General features: G+C 42.8%; 1 protein-coding gene across 1 annotated transcript in view; it reads left to right on the top strand.

The window, feature by feature from the left end:
• Positions 1-13,635, top strand: part of JPH4 (junctophilin 4) — a 79,225-nt gene extending 65,590 nt beyond the window's left edge. The window contains exons 4-6 of the mRNA XM_069761798.1: positions 10,189-10,307; positions 12,032-12,423; positions 12,533-13,635. Of these exons, the coding sequence (XP_069617899.1) occupies positions 10,189-10,307; positions 12,032-12,423; positions 12,533-12,613 (592 nt within the window). The 3' untranslated portion in view covers positions 12,614-13,635. The remainder of the gene's footprint in view (positions 1-10,188; positions 10,308-12,031; positions 12,424-12,532) is intronic.
• The last annotated feature ends 4,326 nt before the right edge of the window (positions 13,636-17,961 follow it).

Genomic DNA, 17,961 nt, shown 5'->3' with positions numbered 1-17,961 from the left:
CTTTGAGAGTTGTGTTTTGTAAAATGGGGTCTCTTATGGGGGGTTAAGCTTTTCTGGCACCTCATGGTCTCTGCCAATGTGACATGGCAAGCTCAAACCAGTCCAGCAAAATGTGAATTCCAATAAGGCGCTTCTTCCATTCTGAGCTTTACACTGTGCTTCAAAAGTAGTTTTTGACCACATATAGGGTATTGGCATACTCAGGTAAAATTGCAAATCAAATTTTGGCTTCAATTTCTCCTGCTATCCTTGTGAACATAAAAATTTAGGGCTAAAATAATATTTTTGTGGGAAAATGTTTATTTTTTTTATTTTCATGGCTCTATGTTATAAACTTCTGTGAAGCAGCTGGGGGTTCAAGGTGCTCACCACATATCTGGATGCATTCCTTGAGGTGTCTAGCTTCCAAAATGGTGTCACTTGAGTTTTTTTTTTTACTGTTTAGGCACATTAGGTGCTCTGCAATTCACAAACCCTAGTATAAATAAACAAGGGGGAATGAAGAGATCCATTAGAAGAAAAATTTAATTTTATTAATGAATTAAAAAAAACTAAATACATGAACAGTATTAAAAAGTAGAGTGCTTCACCAAGGAGACGGCCCAATAGATGACAATATATAATTATGAAAATATATGTAACGGTGATAGGAACTATATCGTTCTCAAAACAATTGAGGTCACCCAATAGACAAATGTGCCTGAATTTGAAGTATAACCAGTAACAAAGAGTAACTTAATGTAAGACAATGAGTATCTACTTATCAGTACAAAGAAATTAATAAAGTGCCTAGTGCTTATTAAATTTGAATGTCCTGAATCGATGTATTCCTATCATGCTCTAAAGATTTCCCCTTGAAAGGGAGGGTATAAGTAACTAGTAAATCCGAAACTCACGATGCGCATCAATAGATCTTACTAGCATATGGCATATAAGGTAATACCTAATAGTGAGGAGGGAAACAAGTGGCCATAGACCACAGAAAATACAATGCCCGCAAAGTAAAGGAAACAGATTCACCTTGGAGAGTCTGAAGCAGCGTCTCCTCACCCCTCAGACCATTCCATCAAAGTCTGCTTTCCAAATCGTCACTCCATTTCTGAACTTAGCCGTGAGCTCTAACAGTAGTTTACCCCCACATATGGGGTAACGGCATACTCAGGAGAAATTTCACAACAAATTGTATGGTGCAATGTGTCCTGTTACCCTTATGAAAATGTAAAATTTGGGGCTAAAAACATTTTTATGGGGAAAATGTGATTTTTTTTATTTTTTTTATTTTCACGGTTCAATGTTATAAACTTCTGTGAAGTACCTGGAGGTCCAAGATGCTCATCATACATCTAAATAAATTCCCCAAGGGGTCTAGTTTCCAAAATAGTCACTTGAGGGGGGTTTCCACTGTTTAGGCACATCAGGGGCTCTCTAAATGCGATATGTTGTCTGCTAATTATTCCAGCAAATTTTGCATTCAAAAAGTAAATTGGATCCTTCCTTTCTAAACCCTATAGAACAATATTGTGGAAGAGCATGAGGTCACCAACATTATTATTTAACCCAAATGGGGTATGCTCATACATAGAGAAAATGGGACCAAAAATAGGACCATAGTGGACCAACTGCAGTATAATAGACCAAACCCAACAGAGAACAAAAGCAGCAAATAGTCTAGGTATATAAATATGCAAAAAAACTTTATTAATAATAATACCAGATAAAAATGACAGAAGGAAAAAATCCTCGTGCTACCCTCAGCATGTACCTAAACGGGCAGGGGACAGGTGCCTCCAGTATACAGGGATCCACACAATAACCATAACAGGTGTCTCAAAGCAATCAAGAAATTGCGCCAGACTAACAAAGTATAACTACATAAGATGGACATAAAAGTCCAAGAAGATAAATGAAGGAGCCCATGCACAATAAATATCTCTTGTATACATACCGGTTATTGTGGAGATCTACCCAATGTGGACTGGCACCTCACCCCTGTCCCCTCCGACGCGCGTTTCAGCTGATGCCTTTCACATGGGCTCCTTCATTTATCTTCTTGGACTTTTATATATATTTATATACCTGGACTATTTGCTGCTTTTGTTCTCTGTTGGGTTTGGTTCTTTCTAAACCCTGCAGTGTGTCCAAACAGTAGTTTTTCCCCACATATAGGGCATTGGCATACTCAGAAGAAATTGCACAACAAATTGTATGGTGCAATTTCTCCTGTTACTCTTGTGAAAATGCAAAATTTGGGGTTAAATAAACATTTTTGTGGCGTAAATGTGATTTTTTTTATTTTCAATGCTCAATGTTATAAACTTCTTTGAAGCACCTTGGGGTTCAAGGTGCTCACCACACATTAGTTGCCTGAGGGGTCTAGTTTCCAAAATTATGTTTTTTTGTTTTTTTAAAGTCCCAGATATTTCAACATGTAATTGCTTCTATGCTTTTGTAAAAATGGGTATAATTTGCAAACAGTATTGATTTAAAAATATCCTACTGTTCAGTGACTTAATGGGAATCTGTCACCTCGGAAAACTCTATTTACCAGCAGATATAGGGTTAATCTGCAGTTAAATAGCATTGCAATGCTGCTCATCTTTCTAACTATAAAATTGAGCCCACTGGGAGAAAATGAACTTATTTCCTCCTGGGAACCGCTGGCTTTCAGTCATGAGGGTGTCATTGGAGTGTCTGCACCCACCACTCACAGCATCACTCACTATACTGTGAGCAGCGGCTGGAAACATGCCCCAGCACTTTGACAGTTGGCACTACAGCATATCTGTGAAAAGCAAGCTGTCTATCAAAGTGGCGGGGCATGCTTATAGCCGCCACTCACAGTCTAGTGATCAATGACTATAGCCATACCCCATGACTGAAAGTCGGCAGCTCCTGGGAAGAAATAAGTTAATTTACTCCTGGGTGCCGCACATTCAGTAAGGTGACCAGGCAGCATTGTAATGCTATTATTTATTATCGCCGCCACTCACAGTATAGTGATCAGTGACTATACCCGCTTTGTGCATGCCCCTATGACTGAAAGCCGGCCGCTCCTGGGAAGAAATAAGCTAATTTACTCCTAGGTGCCACACATTCAATAAGGCGACCAGGCAGCATTGTAATGCTATTATATATCTGCTGATAAATAGCATTTTCCGAGGTGACAGGTTCCCTTTCAGCTACTATGCACACCTCTGTGTCTACATACTGCACACTAAATAACTAAGCAGTCATGGTGTGAAGTCACAACAGTCTTATATCACTTTCTTCTCTTTGACTCCTTTTTTGCAGTCTGTAAGTCCGCAGGGGTCAAAGGGAGTGTAGTAACTAATGATCACAGGTTTATACAGTACTACACAATGGTGTTTGTAGTCTGTTACCATGGAAACAGGAGCTGTATACACAAGATTGTTGGATATTTTAAACCACTTACCTGTGTGGTATATGTAGTGGCTTAGGAGCTAATCCAGCTTCATAGGCAGCAGATGCCACCTGTGTTACATAGCCGACCCAAATAGCTGCTTTTAACCATTTAGATGCCGCTGTCAATCACTGACAGCTGGATTTAAATTATACAATGGCTAGTGCACTCTTTCACTGGCTCCCATCACCACCACGCAATCGCCATGAGCCGATAGGTTAGACTGACAGCTAGAGACCTGCTGAACGCCCCCATGGCTGCCATCTTAGTCCATCTGTGAAGGTCATAGAACAGTGATGGGGAACCTTTTAGAGACTGAGTGCCCACACTGCTACCTAAAATCCACTTATTTATCGCAAAGTGACAACACGGCAATTTAACCTGAATACTGAGTTTAGAAAAACTCATGCAGAGAGCAGCCACAGACAGGAGCAGGAGTACCAGACTGCAGATATAAAGGAATATGCTTACTATCCTGGTATATGCTCCACCATCCTGGTATATGTTTCCCCCATTCTGGCATATGCCCCTCATGCTTTTAAATGCACCCTATCCTGGTATATGCACCCCCACTCTGTAATATGCACCCCTACACTGGTATAAGCTCCCCCATCCTGGTGTATACCCCTGTCCTGGTATATGCTCCCCCATCCTGGTATATGGCCCCCGTCCTTGTATATGCCCCCAATCCTTGTATATGCCCCCAATCCTTGTATATGCTCCCCAATCCATGTATAAGCTCCCCTATCCTTACATAGGCTCCCCCAATCCATGTACTGTATTTGCTCCCTCATTCTTGTGTATACTCCCGCAATCCATGTATGTGCTCCCCCAATCCATGTATATGTTCCTCCATCATTTTATAAGCTCCCCTATCCTTGTAGATGCTCCCCAAATCCATGTATATGCTCCCTTCCTTGTATATGCTCTCCCAATCCATGTATATGGTCGTCCATCCTTGTATAAGCTCCCCTATCCTTGTATATGGTCCCCAATCCATGTATATGCTCCCCATCCTTGTCTATGCTCCCCAATCCATGTATATGCCCCCCATCCTTGTATATGCTAACCCAATTCATGTATAGTTGGAGCGCCCCCAGATGCAGGGCCGCGGGTTACTTGGTACCGGTCCTCTCTGGCTCAGTTCTGGGGATGTCACGGTGGCTGGACCCGGTCCGTGACCCTGCTACCTGTGGTATTCGGTCAGGTCGACCGACGCTGCTCGGGGTCCACTGGGGTGATGTGATGGCAGCTAGATGGTATACCTTCCCACAGGTGAAGTGAGTCCCCAGGGCTTCCCAGTGGTGTAGGTGGCGATGGTGTGATGTGCAGTCAATAACGAGGACACAGGGTTGCAGTCTCTTTACTGGTGACTTCAGGATCCTCAATCCAGAGCACTGTTAACAGGGCTGTCTGAGACCGGCTGGTCCGAAGGCACATCCAGAGTTCCCTTTGCAGGTGGAAATCGTTGCCTACCACTAGCGCCTGTGTGTTGTAGTGCTTCCCTGCTGAGCATTCGGGATAGTCCTCACAACTTCTGTTCTCGTTCTTTCTGTTCTCCGTCCCCCAAGTTTGTTATGGCTAGGACGCACCCGTTTGACGGGAAGGCTCGGAGCTATTCTGGGACCCTAGAGACGCCCCTCTCCACGCTTGCCCCCTATGTCTGCTTAGGTGATGTATGATAGACAGCCAACCTATAATTAACTGTCCTGCGGTATTTGAAGTAAGGCATAGTGTCAGTTACTTCCTCGGTGTTCCGGTCACCGGCTAAGCGCCTCAGTAGGATGTTGCCGTTCTCGGGGCACGACTCCTACTGGCTCTCCTTTGTGCTTGATCTCGTTTCTCACTGTCCACAATATCCTTCGCTTCGTGTCCTTTCTTTAGATGCCGCAGCAAGGTAGGGCAGGTGCGGCTCTGTAACGATCTGTCCTTGTCGCTAAGTCACTGCCAGGTTCCCACGCCTGACAGGGACCCCTCTGAAGTCTCCCCCGCAACACCCCCTGCCACGGGATGTTGCCTGGGCAAAACCCAGTCAGCTTCTCCCTAACTTCCTATCCAACCCCTAGTTTTACCAGTGGGAGGAGTGGCCTAATTAATAAAACCTTTTGCTCCCCCTAGTGGCCGGAGTGTGAAGTATAATGTGTGCTTGTGATACCTGGTCAGGTAAACTCCTTTAGTGCCATCAGACGTACCATCACTCCCCTTAGTGGCAGAGCGACATTACTGCAACGACCAGGTCTCTGGGGAGCTGCATATGCTCCCCCAATCCACGTATAAGCGCTCCTATCCTAGTATAGGCTCTCCCATTCCATGTATATGCCAGACATCCTTGTATATGTTCCCCCATCCTTGTATGCGCTTCCCCAATCCATGTGTATGCCCCCCCAACCCATGTATATTCTCCACATGCTTGTATTTGCTCCCCATCCCGGTATATATGCCCCCATCCTGGTATATGTTTAGTATCCTGGCGGCGCCGCTGTTGTTCAACGCATGTCTCTCACCTTTCTTCCTGTCCCCCGCCACGCCACCTTCTGCAGCTAGCAGCTGACTTCAATATCCAAGCAACTGGTGCGCATGACATCACTGCAGTGTGCCCAGTCACATGTACTCCGATGTCACTACAATGTGCCCAGTCATGTGTACGCAGATGTCACTGCAATGTTCCCAGTCACGTATACTCTGATGTCACTACAATGTGCCTAGTCACGTGTACACCGACGTCACTACAATGTGCCTAGTCACTTGTACGCTGACGTCACTGCAATGTGCCCAGTCACGTGTACGCTGACGTCACTGCAATGTGCCTAGTCACTTGTACGCTGACGTCACTGCAATGTGCCCAGTCACGTGTACACTGATGTCACTGCAATGTGCCCAGTCACGTGTACATCGACGTCACTACAATGTGCCTAGTCATCTGTACACTGACGTCACTGCAATGTGCCCAGTCACGTGTACGCTGACGTCACTGCAATGTGCCTAGTCATCTGTACACTGATGTCACTGCAACGTGCCCAGTCACGTGTACGCTGACGTCACTGCAATGTGCCTAGTCATCTGTACACTGATGTCACTGCAATGTGCCCAGTCACGTGTACGCCGACATCACTACAATGTGCCTAGTCACTTGTACGCTGACGTCACTGCAATGTGCCCAGTCACGTGTACGCTGACGTCACTGCAATGTGCCTAGTCACTTGTACGCTGACGTCACTGCAATGTGCCCAGTCACGTGTACACTGATGTCACTGCAATGTGCCCAGTCACGTGTACATCGACGTCACTACAATGTGCCTAGTCATCTGTACACTGACGTCACTGCAATGTGCCTAGTCATCTGTACACTGATGTCACTGCAATGTGCCCAGTCACGTGTACGCCGACGTCACTACAATGTGCTTAGTCACTTGTATGCTGACGTCACTGCAATGTGCCCAGTCACGTGTACGCTGACGTCACTGCAATGTGCCTAGTCACTTGTACGCTGACGTCACTGCAATGTGCCCAGTCACGTGTACACTGATGTCACTGCAATGTGCCCAGTCACGTGTACATCGACGTCACTACAATGTGCCTAGTCATCTGTACACTGACGTCACTGCAATGTGCCTAGTCATCTGTACACTGATGTCACTGCAATGTGCCCAGTCACGTGTACGCTGACACCACTGCAATGTGCCTAGTCATCTGTACACTGACGTCACTGCAATGTGCCCAGTCACGTGTACGCTGACGTCACTGCAATGTGCCCAGTCACGTGTACGCTGACGTCACTGCAATGTGCCTAGTCACTTGTACGCTGACGTCACTGCAATGTGCCCAGTCACGTGTACACTGATGTCACTGCAATGTGCCCAGTCACGTGTACATCGACGTCACTACAATGTGCCTAGTCATCTGTACACTGACGTCACTGCAATGTGCCCAGTCACGTGTACGCTGACGTCACTGCAATGTGCCTAGTCATCTGTACACTGATGTCACTGCAATGTGCCCAGTCACGTGTACGCTGACACCACTGCAATGTGCCTAGTCATCTGTACACTGACGTCACTGCAATGTGCCCAGTCACGTGTACGCTGATGTCACTGCAATGTGCCCAGTCACGTGTACACTGATGTCACTGCAATGTGCCCAGTCACGTGTACATCGACGTCACTACAATGTGCCTAGTCATCTGTACACTGACGTCACTGCAATGTGCCCAGTCACGTGTACGTTGACGTCACTGCAATGTGCCCAGTCACATGTATGCCGACATCACTACAATGTGCCTAGTCACATGTATGCCGACGTCACTGCAATGTGCCTAGTCACGTGTACACCGACGTCAGCTGCTGGCGTCTTATTGGCCAGCAGCATGTATTGCTGCGCACGGACCCTGTAAGTTCACTACAATACGCCTGAGTTGGATGTGTGTCTGAGGACTCAGATCCAGCTGAAGTAGGGCCTGGTGTCGCGTGCCAACAAGGAGGGATCTGTGTGCCTTCTCTGGCACACATTTCATAGGTTCGTCACCGCAGTCATAGGAGAACAGCAAGTACAAAATATAATGCAATATATTCTGGTATTGCAGCATATGGTGATCAAAAATTACAGATTCAAGTCTTTATGGGAGGGCTAAAAAAATAATATATATATATCAAAAGTTTAAATCACCATCATTTGCATATTCAGAAATAACGGCATTAATAAATTAAATTGAAAATAAACCTATTTAGTATCCAAAAAAGTCCAATGGATCAAATATATCTTTTTGGCTGCTTCCCTAAAAAACTACAATTAAAAAGTTTTAAAATGTACCCCAAAATGATATCAATAAAAACTACAGCTCTTTTTTTTTTTGTTTTATAAGGTACTGAATTTTAATTTAAAGGGAACCTGTCACCCCGTTTTTTAAAGATTAGATAAAAATAGTGTGAAATAGGAGCAGAGCTGGGCTTTACATTAATGCCTTTTTGGTGCCTTTATTCCCCCGTTAGGCTGCCGAAATACCTTTGAGAACTGGCCGTTTTGTCCTGTCACTCAAGTTGGTCAGGTCGGATGGGCGTGGTCAAATAGCGGTTCCTCCCCCTTGCTTCTCGCCGTGTCTGTCGTAAACGCGATCTGTGAATCGCACAGATCGCGCTCTTTCTTAGCAGTTGCGCAGTGAATTCGCCTCTGGCGCCTGCGCATTATGCTTTGCCCAACTGTGGGCATAGCATAATTTACATCACTGCGCATGCGCGGGTCGTAACTTTAGCCTGGGTGCCCCGGAAGTGATCATATGGGCATAGTGTTTATCTGGATGCCGGTAAAATTTTCTCAGCCCGAACTGCGAGCGTAAGTTTGGTGCCAAAAATACGCTCGCAGTTCGGGCTGAGAAAATTTTACCGGCATCCAGATAAACACTATGCCCATATGATCACTCACGGGGCACCCAGTCCATATTAATGTGTAAAATAAAGAATTAAAATAAAAAATATTGATATACTTACCTCTCCGGAGGCCCCTGGACAACACCGCTGGTAACCGCAGCCTTCTTTGCTTAAAATGAGCGCGTTTAGAGCCTTCCATGATGTCATGGCTTCTGATTGGTCGCGTGCCGCTCATGTGACCGCCACGCGACCAATCACAAGCCGCGACGTCATTCTCAGGTCATTCTAGGAATTTAGGACCTGAGAATGACGTCACGGCTTGTGATTGGTCGCGTGGCGGTCACATGAACGGCACGTGACCAATCAGAAGCCGTGACGTCATGGAAGGCTCTAAACGCGCTCATTTTAAGCAAAGAAGGCTGCCGGTTACCAGCGGTGATGTCCAGGGGCCTCCGGAGAGGTGAGCATATCAATATTTTTTATTTTAATTCTTTATTTTACACATTAATATGGATCCGATACCGATTCCCGATACCACAAAAGTATCGGAACTCGGTATCGGAATTCCGATACCGCAAGTATCAGCCGATACCCGATACTTGCGGTATCGGAATGCTCAACACTAGTTACGACCCGCGCATGCGCAGTGATGTAAATTATGCTATGCCCACAGTTGGGCAAAGCATAATACGCAGGCGCCAAATTAGACGTTACTGCGCAGGCGCTAAACACAACGCCAACGGCGGGACTAAATTGCGCAGGGAAACGCAAGAGGTGGGGGAGGAACCGCTATTTGACCACGCCCATCCGACCTGACCAACTTGAGTGACAGGACAAAACGGCCAGTTCACAAAGGTATTTCGGCAGCCTAACGGGGGAATAAAGGCACCAAAAAGGCACTAATGTAAAGCCCAGCTCTGCCCCTATTTCACACTATTTTTATCTAATCTTTAAAAAACGGGGTGACAGGTTCCCTTTAAGTGACTAAAATATAAAAAACCTGGTAAGTTTGGCATAGCTGTAATGGTACTGACCAGATAAATCATATTGCCATATCATTTTTACCAAATAATGAATGTTTTAAAAACAAAAAACTGTGGAAAAAATATGCCTCTTGGAAGCAGGGGAGGAAAGAACAAAACTGTAAAAATGATAAATGTCCAGGTCCTTATAGTGTTATCAGTACAATACCGCAAAGTTATGGTACTTTTTTAGAGTTTCACATACATTGGAACAAAAGTGTATTATTGAGGTTGTGCATACTACAAGGGATGGCTTTATATCCCAATTACCATATTATATTTTCTGTGTATAATAAACACACGCTGAGTACTGTCAAGTAGACCTGCCTTTGAGCCTCTTTTATTCTTACCTCCTGAGGTGTCTTTGTCTCTTTTTGCTTGTCAGTGCTGCTGATTCTCGTCTTCAAGCTGACTCTGCTTCTGTAGCAGCACAACAGGCGCTGGAATCATCTCGTACTGCTCGAATCCTCTCTCATGACCTGGAGGAACTGCTGGAGACACCAAGTGAGCACATCATCAAGTAAAAATCCGGTTGCATGCACACATATATAGATGCAATAGCTAGGAAAGTTCCCCTTTGAAAACCCTGTTGACAGATTGCCTTTAACAGCAATATTACAACCTATAGTTGATGCATTACGAAAGGTGTATACTTTTTATATTAAAAACTTTCCTGTGGCAAAAGAGGAGGGAGGAATGTAGGTAGAATTACGCCTGGTGATGACTAATGCCAAGAGTATTATCCCAGAATATCAGTCAAAAGCCCCTGGTGACAACTGTTTCAAATATACAACCCCTGGCAAAAATTATGTAATCATTGGCCTTGGAGGATGTTCATTCAGTTGTTTCATTTTGTAGAAAAAAGCAGATCACAGACATGGCACAAAACTAAAGTCATTTCAAATGGCAAATTTCTGGCTTTAAGAAACACTAAAAGAAATCAAGAACAGAAAATGTGGTAGTCAGTAATGGTTAATGAGAAGGTTGTTAAAGGCAAACATACTGATAGACCAAGGAAGACATCAAAGCGTCAAGACCAGAAACTTCAAGCAATATGTCTCCAAAACAGGAAATACACATCAAAACAAACGAGGAATGAATGGGTGGAAACTGGAGTCAACGTCTGTGACCGAACTGTAAGAATCCGCCTAAAGGAAATGGTATTTACATACAGAAAAGCTAAACGAAAGCCATCATTAACACCTAAACAGAAAAAAACAAGGTTACAATGGGCTAAGGAAAAGCAATCGTGGACTGTGGATGACTGGATGAAAGTCATATTCAGTGATGAATCGGGAATCTGCATTGGGCAAGGTGATGATGCTGGAACTTTTTGTTTGGTGCCGTTCCAATGAGATTTATAAAGATGACTGCCTGAAGAGAACATGCAGATTTCCACAGTCATTGATGATATGGGGCTGCATGTCAGGTTAAGGCACTGGGGAGATGGCTGTCATTACATCTTCAATAAGTGCACAAGTTTATGTTGATATTTTGGACACTTTTATTATCCCATCAATTGAAAGGATGTTTGGGGATGATGAAATCATTTTTCAAGATGATAATGCATCCTGCCATAGAGCAAAAACTGTGATAACATTCCTTGAAAAAAGACACATAAGGTCAATGTCATGGCCTGCAAATAGTACGAATCTCAATCGAATTGAAAATCTTTGGTGGAAGTTGAAGAAAATGGTCCATGACGAAGCTCCAACCTGCAAAGCTGATCTGGCAACAGCAATCAGAGAAAATTGGAGCCAGATTGATGAAGAGTCCTGTTTGACCCTCATTAAGTCCATGCCTCAGAGACTGCAAGCTGTAATAAATGCCAGAGGTGGTGCAACAAAATACTAGTGATGTGTTGGAGTGTTTTTTTGTTTGTTTTTCATGATTCCATAATTTTTTCCCTCAGAATTGAGTGACTCCATAATTTTTACCCTATGCTTGGTTAAAAAAAAATTAAAAATTACTGACTACCACATTTTTTGTTCTTGATTTCTTTTAGTGTTTCTTAAAGCCCAGAAAGTTGCCATTTGAAATTACTTTGGTTTTGTGCCCATGTCTGTGATCTGCTTTTTTTCTACAAAATGAAACAACTGAATGAACATCCTCCAAGGCCGGTGATTACATAATTTTTGCCAGGGGTTGTATCAAATGTATTTGTATGTATTGGCAAGACCAGTATTTGATATGTCTTTGTTCGCTGGAACTTGTTGATATCTTTCCAGGTTCACAATGTGTACAGGATGAGGAGGACCACAGTGTTGAAGGTGATATGCCCTGGCTTAGACAGTGTTCAACTGAGATGTGTAATGATGGAACACCTTTGTCTGACCAAACCCCAGAACCAAGCTTGCCTCCCAGCCACCCCGATACTCCCCCAGGTCTGTTGTGCGGCCATCTCAGAGACGGGACTCCATGCCCTCCCATCCAGGAGGAAGATACTCCTTCTCAGGTGGGAACTCCTGCACATGCTGTTGATCACTCAATGGAACAGGAAACCATTGAATCCATGCCTGAAAAAGAACTCAATAACCCTTCACCCAGCATAGAATGCATGGAAGAACCAGCGGATACAGGGGGGACACAAGAGCCCCCCCCAAAACCTCGTATGCAAATGGTGAGATTTCATAAGGGATCTGAGATTAGTTCTTGTGTTGTCTTTCTGCATTTTTTCCTTGTATACTTTTCATGCTTCTCTCTCTGATATTAATCTTCCTCTTCTGCAGGATGCTGACCCTCTTGTGGTGGCTGTCGTGCTGTTTCTTGATGTTTCGCTCGCATTCCTCATCTCGTATTTTATGACATGAGATGAAAAAGTGTTCTTTTCTGACACTCTCTCAAAGTCTCTTCTCTCTGTCTCTCCTTCTCTACCTCTCTACCCCTAATGTTTACATGAAAAGGGCTTCTCTCTCTTCCTGTCTTCTGTCTCTCATTATCTCTCTACGTCTCCCATTGTTACGACATCTTCATCTCTCTCTTTTGCTGGCAACACATTTAAATCTGACTTTTTACTCCTCTCATGTGTCTTTGTCAAAAATATCGCACAGTTGCAGAGATCCAGTTAAGGAGTAGATGATTCCAAAATTATCACCTTGATAACCAGTGCCAACTCACATATGTCTGCGTGCTCATCAACTTGACTATTTTTTTTGTATCTATATTAGAGTGATCAGATTTTGATCACACAAGTTGAGGTCACACACGGCACAAACTACATACTCGGCATGTATTAAGTAAAATGACCAATGAGAAAACCTTTGATTGTGTAGCCAGCTTTAATATTAGTAGTTCCATCAATCCCTATAAAAAATGGACTATGACTGTTGAAACACTTCTATCAATTGTGTTCTTTTTCTTCTGTACTGTTTTCTTCATTTCTTCCTTTTGTCTCCCAATTAAGTATGCTTTCAAGGAATGTGATGATCCCGTTCAGTATATTTGCAGTATTTCTTTTCCATTGCAGTACAATTTTGCACCTAAACTCATTCCTTCAACAACCTCAAAATCAACCCCCATGGATATGCTCTCCCCTTGCCTGCGGTACTCCTTTTTTCACATCCTTTTCCAGAGCTTCCTCATTTCACCATGCCTCTTATTGACTTCTGTATGTCCTGCCATATTGCCTGAACCCTTGCTTTAACCTATCACCTATTTATCTCCTTTAATTGCCTTGTGCCCCTGTTGCCTCATGCTTTATGCCCCGTTTCAGAGCATGCACTTCACTCCTATTTTTGTAGCAGTATTTTGCCTTTGACTGAACCTGAAAGATGCAAAAAAATATATAATTTAAAATAAAGCTAAAATAATAAAATCTTTAAATGATATTAAAGTTGCAATGTAACATATATTTTGAATGAACAGTAGTTGTGTGTAATACAGAATATGGTTGCATTCATTGTACGCGATGCATAAAAGGATCGGAATCATACTACGTAACTACACAATGAGAAGCCATATACATTTCGAAAATAAGTATTTGATACACTGCCAATTTTGCAAGTTTTCCCATCTACAAAGAATGAAGAGGTCTGTAAATTTTTATGGTAGGTACACTTCACCTGTGAGAGACAGAATCAAAAAATAAAAAAAACAGAAAATCACATTGAATGATTCTTAAACAATTAAATTGCATTTATTTGCATGAAATAAGTATTTGATCAACTACCAACCAGCAAGAATTCTGGCTCTCACAGACCTGTTACTTTTTCTTTAAGAATCCCTCTACTCAGCACTCATTACCTGTATAAATTGCAATTGATTGAACTCATTACCTGTATAAAATACACCTGTCCACACACTCAGTCAATCACACATCAACCTCTCTATACCTCTCTCTCAAGACCAAAGAGCTGTCTAAAACCATCAGGGACAAAATTGTAGACCTGCACAAGGCTCGGATTAGCTACAGGAAAATAGGCAAGCAGCCTTGTGAAAAGGCAACCACTGTTGAAACAATTATTAGAAAATGGAAGAAACAGAAGATGACTGTTAATCTTCACTTAGTCTGGAGCTCCATGCAAGATCTCACCTCGTGGGGTAAGGCTGATCCTGAGAAAGGTCTGAAATCAGCTCAGAGCTTAATGGGAGGACCTGGTCATTGACTTGAAGAGAGCTGGGACCACAGTCTCAAACATTACTGTTAGTAACACACTACGCCATCATGGATTAAAATACTGCAGGGCATGCAAGGTCCTTCTGCTCTCGCCAGCACATGTCCAGGCCCATTTGAAGTTGACCAATGACCATCTTGATGTTTCAGAGGAGGCATGGGAGAAAGTCATGTGGTCTGATGAGACCAAACAGCTTCCATGCGTCTGTCTGGAGACGAAGGCATGGAAGCTATTTCCAGTGACAAACGTCTTATTGATAAGTGACTGATGAAACCAAAATAGAACTTTTTGGCATCAACTCCACTCGCCGTGTTTGGAGGAAAAAGAAGGATGAGTACAACCCCAAGAACACCATCCCAACTATGAACCATGGTGGGGGAAACATCATACTTTGAGGGTACTTTTCTGTACAAGGGACAGGACGACTCCACCGTATTGAAGGGAGGATGGATGGGGTCATGTATGGTGAGATTTTGCTATTGGAGATGAGTCGTGGATGGGTCTTTCAGCATCACAATGACCCAAAACACACAGCCAAGGCAACTAAGGAGTGGCTCCATAAGAAGCATTTCAAGGTCCTGGAGTGGCCTAGCCAGTCTCCAAACCTGAACCCAACAAAAAATCTTTGGAGGGAGCTGAAATCCAATGTTGTCCAGCGACAGCCCCGAAACCTGAAAGATCTGGAGAAGATTTGTATGGAGGAGTGGGCAAAAATCCCTGCTGTCGTGTGTGTATACTTGGTCAAGAAATACAGGAAAAATCTGATCTCTGTAATTGCAAACAAATATTTCTGTACCAAATATTAAATTCTGTTTCTCTGTTGTATCAAATACTTATTTCATGCAATAAAATGTAAATTAATTATGTAGAAATCATACAATGTGATTTTCTGGATTTTTTTAAAGATTCTGTCTTTTACAGTTGAAGTGTACCTACAATAAAAATTACAGACCTCTCCATTCCTTGTAGGTGGGAAAACTTGCAAAATTGGTAGTGTATCAAATATTTATTTCCCCCACTATATGTGCCATATGGAACAAAACATTTATTTTGATTAGAGAAATAATTATATCATACATAAATTGCTTCAAAGAGGATACCATGACAGAAAAGGCAATTTATAAATTGAATAGAATCCTTAGCATTTTGTTGTTTTAATGAGTAACTAAACTTTCAGTTATTCAAGTTATGAATGTTTGTAATTGATTTCATTAGGCAATTTGGCTTCTTTCCTATTCAATGATATGTTCAAAGTTGAAGGTCCAAAGTTCTGACAAAGCTGGGGGTTTGAGGCCACTTTGATCATATTTTTGAACAGGAACGGAGCCAAATCGCCTTATGAAGTGATTTATAATTTTCCATAAGACTGGACAGTTATAATGAAAAAAAAAAGTTTAGTTACTCTTTAAAGGGAACCTATCAGTAAAATTGTGCACAGTAACTTACCGACAGTGTCCGGTCGGTGCCGTTATACTGATTAAAATGATATTTTGGTTGATGAAATCTGTCTTATGGTTGTTGTTAAATCTTTACATTCAGTTTTGAGTTAATGATATGCTCATGCTCCGGGCGGCCTGTGGTGCTCTGATTAGCTGTTCATACTGATGGCAGGTCACTCATGACTTGCCCCCTATTTTACATACTGTATGTAATATATATTTAAAAAAATATTACATTCAGCAGGCAGGCGCCAATAGACGCTACTGCACAGGTGCGCCATTTTAAGAGAGAATTTGTTTTTCTGAATACATTTATATCAGCAAATAATATAATTAAATGCCTATTATACATGTGATCATGCTGCAGCGCAGGCGCTGCCTCTGGCGCCTGCCTGCTGAATGTGTTGTTTTTAAATACATATTACATTCAGTATGTAAAATAGGGGGCATGTCCTGAGGGATCAGTGAACTGTCGTAAGCCATCAGTATGAATACCTAAGGCACGAGAATCTCATTAAAACTGAAAATAAAGATTAAACAACAAACACAAGACGAATTTCATCCGCCAAGGTATCATTTTAATCAGTATAATGGCCCCAACCTGACACTGGCTGTAGGTTACTCAGCACAATCCTGCCGACAGGTTCCCTTTAAGCAAATAATATTGTCTTATATACATTGGATATAGAATGCCTTCACAGCTCTGTTCAAATGCCATATTTTTGCAAGAAGAAGAATTTCAACCTTTAATGTCATCCACAATCTCCACAAGTCAATTGAAAAAAAAAATACTTTTTTTCTGGTGGAAAAAGAAAAATAAAGAACTACAAGAACATGGTTTCATAAATATACACTTCCTTATGGCTCATACTTATAATTGTGAAAAAAACGGGCAAGTGTAACCAGATTTAAAAAAAATCGGATTGCACTTTGCTTAATGTTATTTTATGATTCCCTGCTCATATATGTTTATTTTCTCAGCTCAGATCGGACTGATAAAAAAATCGCAGCATGCTGCGTTTGTCCTCATATATCAAACAAGACTCGTTAATGCAAGTCAATAGGTTGCACGAAAAAAATTGGAACAACACATGAACCATATGTGTTGTCTGATTTTTACACACCCATATCCTAGAAAACCCAACATTTCATCAGCCGAGTACAGCAAAATCAAAGTGTGACCCGTTAGAATAGATATATGGTATATTTAGAATAGATAGCTACAAATATGTGAGTAACATACTGTATATAATTAATGCAGTGCGTGTGTAGCTTACTCTACATGTATTTAATGAATAAATATATGAATTACATAAAAAAAAACATAAATTAACCCCTTTCTGACATGGGACGTACTATCCCATCGAGGTGGGGTGGGCCCCCATGACCATGGACGGGATAGTACGTCCAGCGCGATCGGCGGCGCTCACGGGGGGAGCGCCGCCGATCGCGGCCGGGTGTCAGCTGTTTATCGCAGCTGAAATCCGGCACTATGTGCCAGGAGCGGTCACGGACCGCCCCCGGCACATTAACCCCTGGCACACCGCGATCAAAGATGATCGCGATGTGCCGGCGGTATAGGGAAGCTTCCCGCAGGGAGGGGGCTCCCTGCGGGCTTCCCTGAGCCCCCCACAGCAACGCGATGTGATCGCGTTGCTGCGAGGGTCTCACCTCCCTCCCTGCTTCCTCCAGCCCCGGATCAAAGATGGCCATGGATCCGGGTCCTGCAGGGAGGGAGGCGGCTTCACAGAGCCTGCTCAGAGCAGGCACTGTGAAGCAGCCTGCACTGCTATCAGATCGGTGATCTGACAGAGTGCTGTGCAAACTGTCAGATCACTGATCTGTATTGTCCCCCCCTGGGACAATGTAAAAAAGTTTTTAAAAAATTTTCAAAATGTGTAAAAAAAAATAAAAAAAAATTCCTAAATAATGAAAAAAAAAAATAAATATTATTCCCCTAAATACATTTCTTTATCTAAATAAAAAAAAAACAATAAAAGTACACATATTTTAGTATCGCCGCGTCCGTAACGGCCCGACCTATAAAATTGGCCCACTAGTTAACCCCCTCAGTAAACACCGTAAGAAAAAAAAAAAAAAACGAGG

This window comes from Ranitomeya imitator, chromosome 1, assembly GCF_032444005.1.
Source record: "Ranitomeya imitator isolate aRanImi1 chromosome 1, aRanImi1.pri, whole genome shotgun sequence".
In the NCBI taxonomy this organism is placed as follows: Eukaryota; Metazoa; Chordata; class Amphibia; order Anura; family Dendrobatidae; genus Ranitomeya; species Ranitomeya imitator.
Note: the sequence above shows the minus strand (reverse complement) of the source record. Positions and strands in the feature narration are given on the sequence as shown.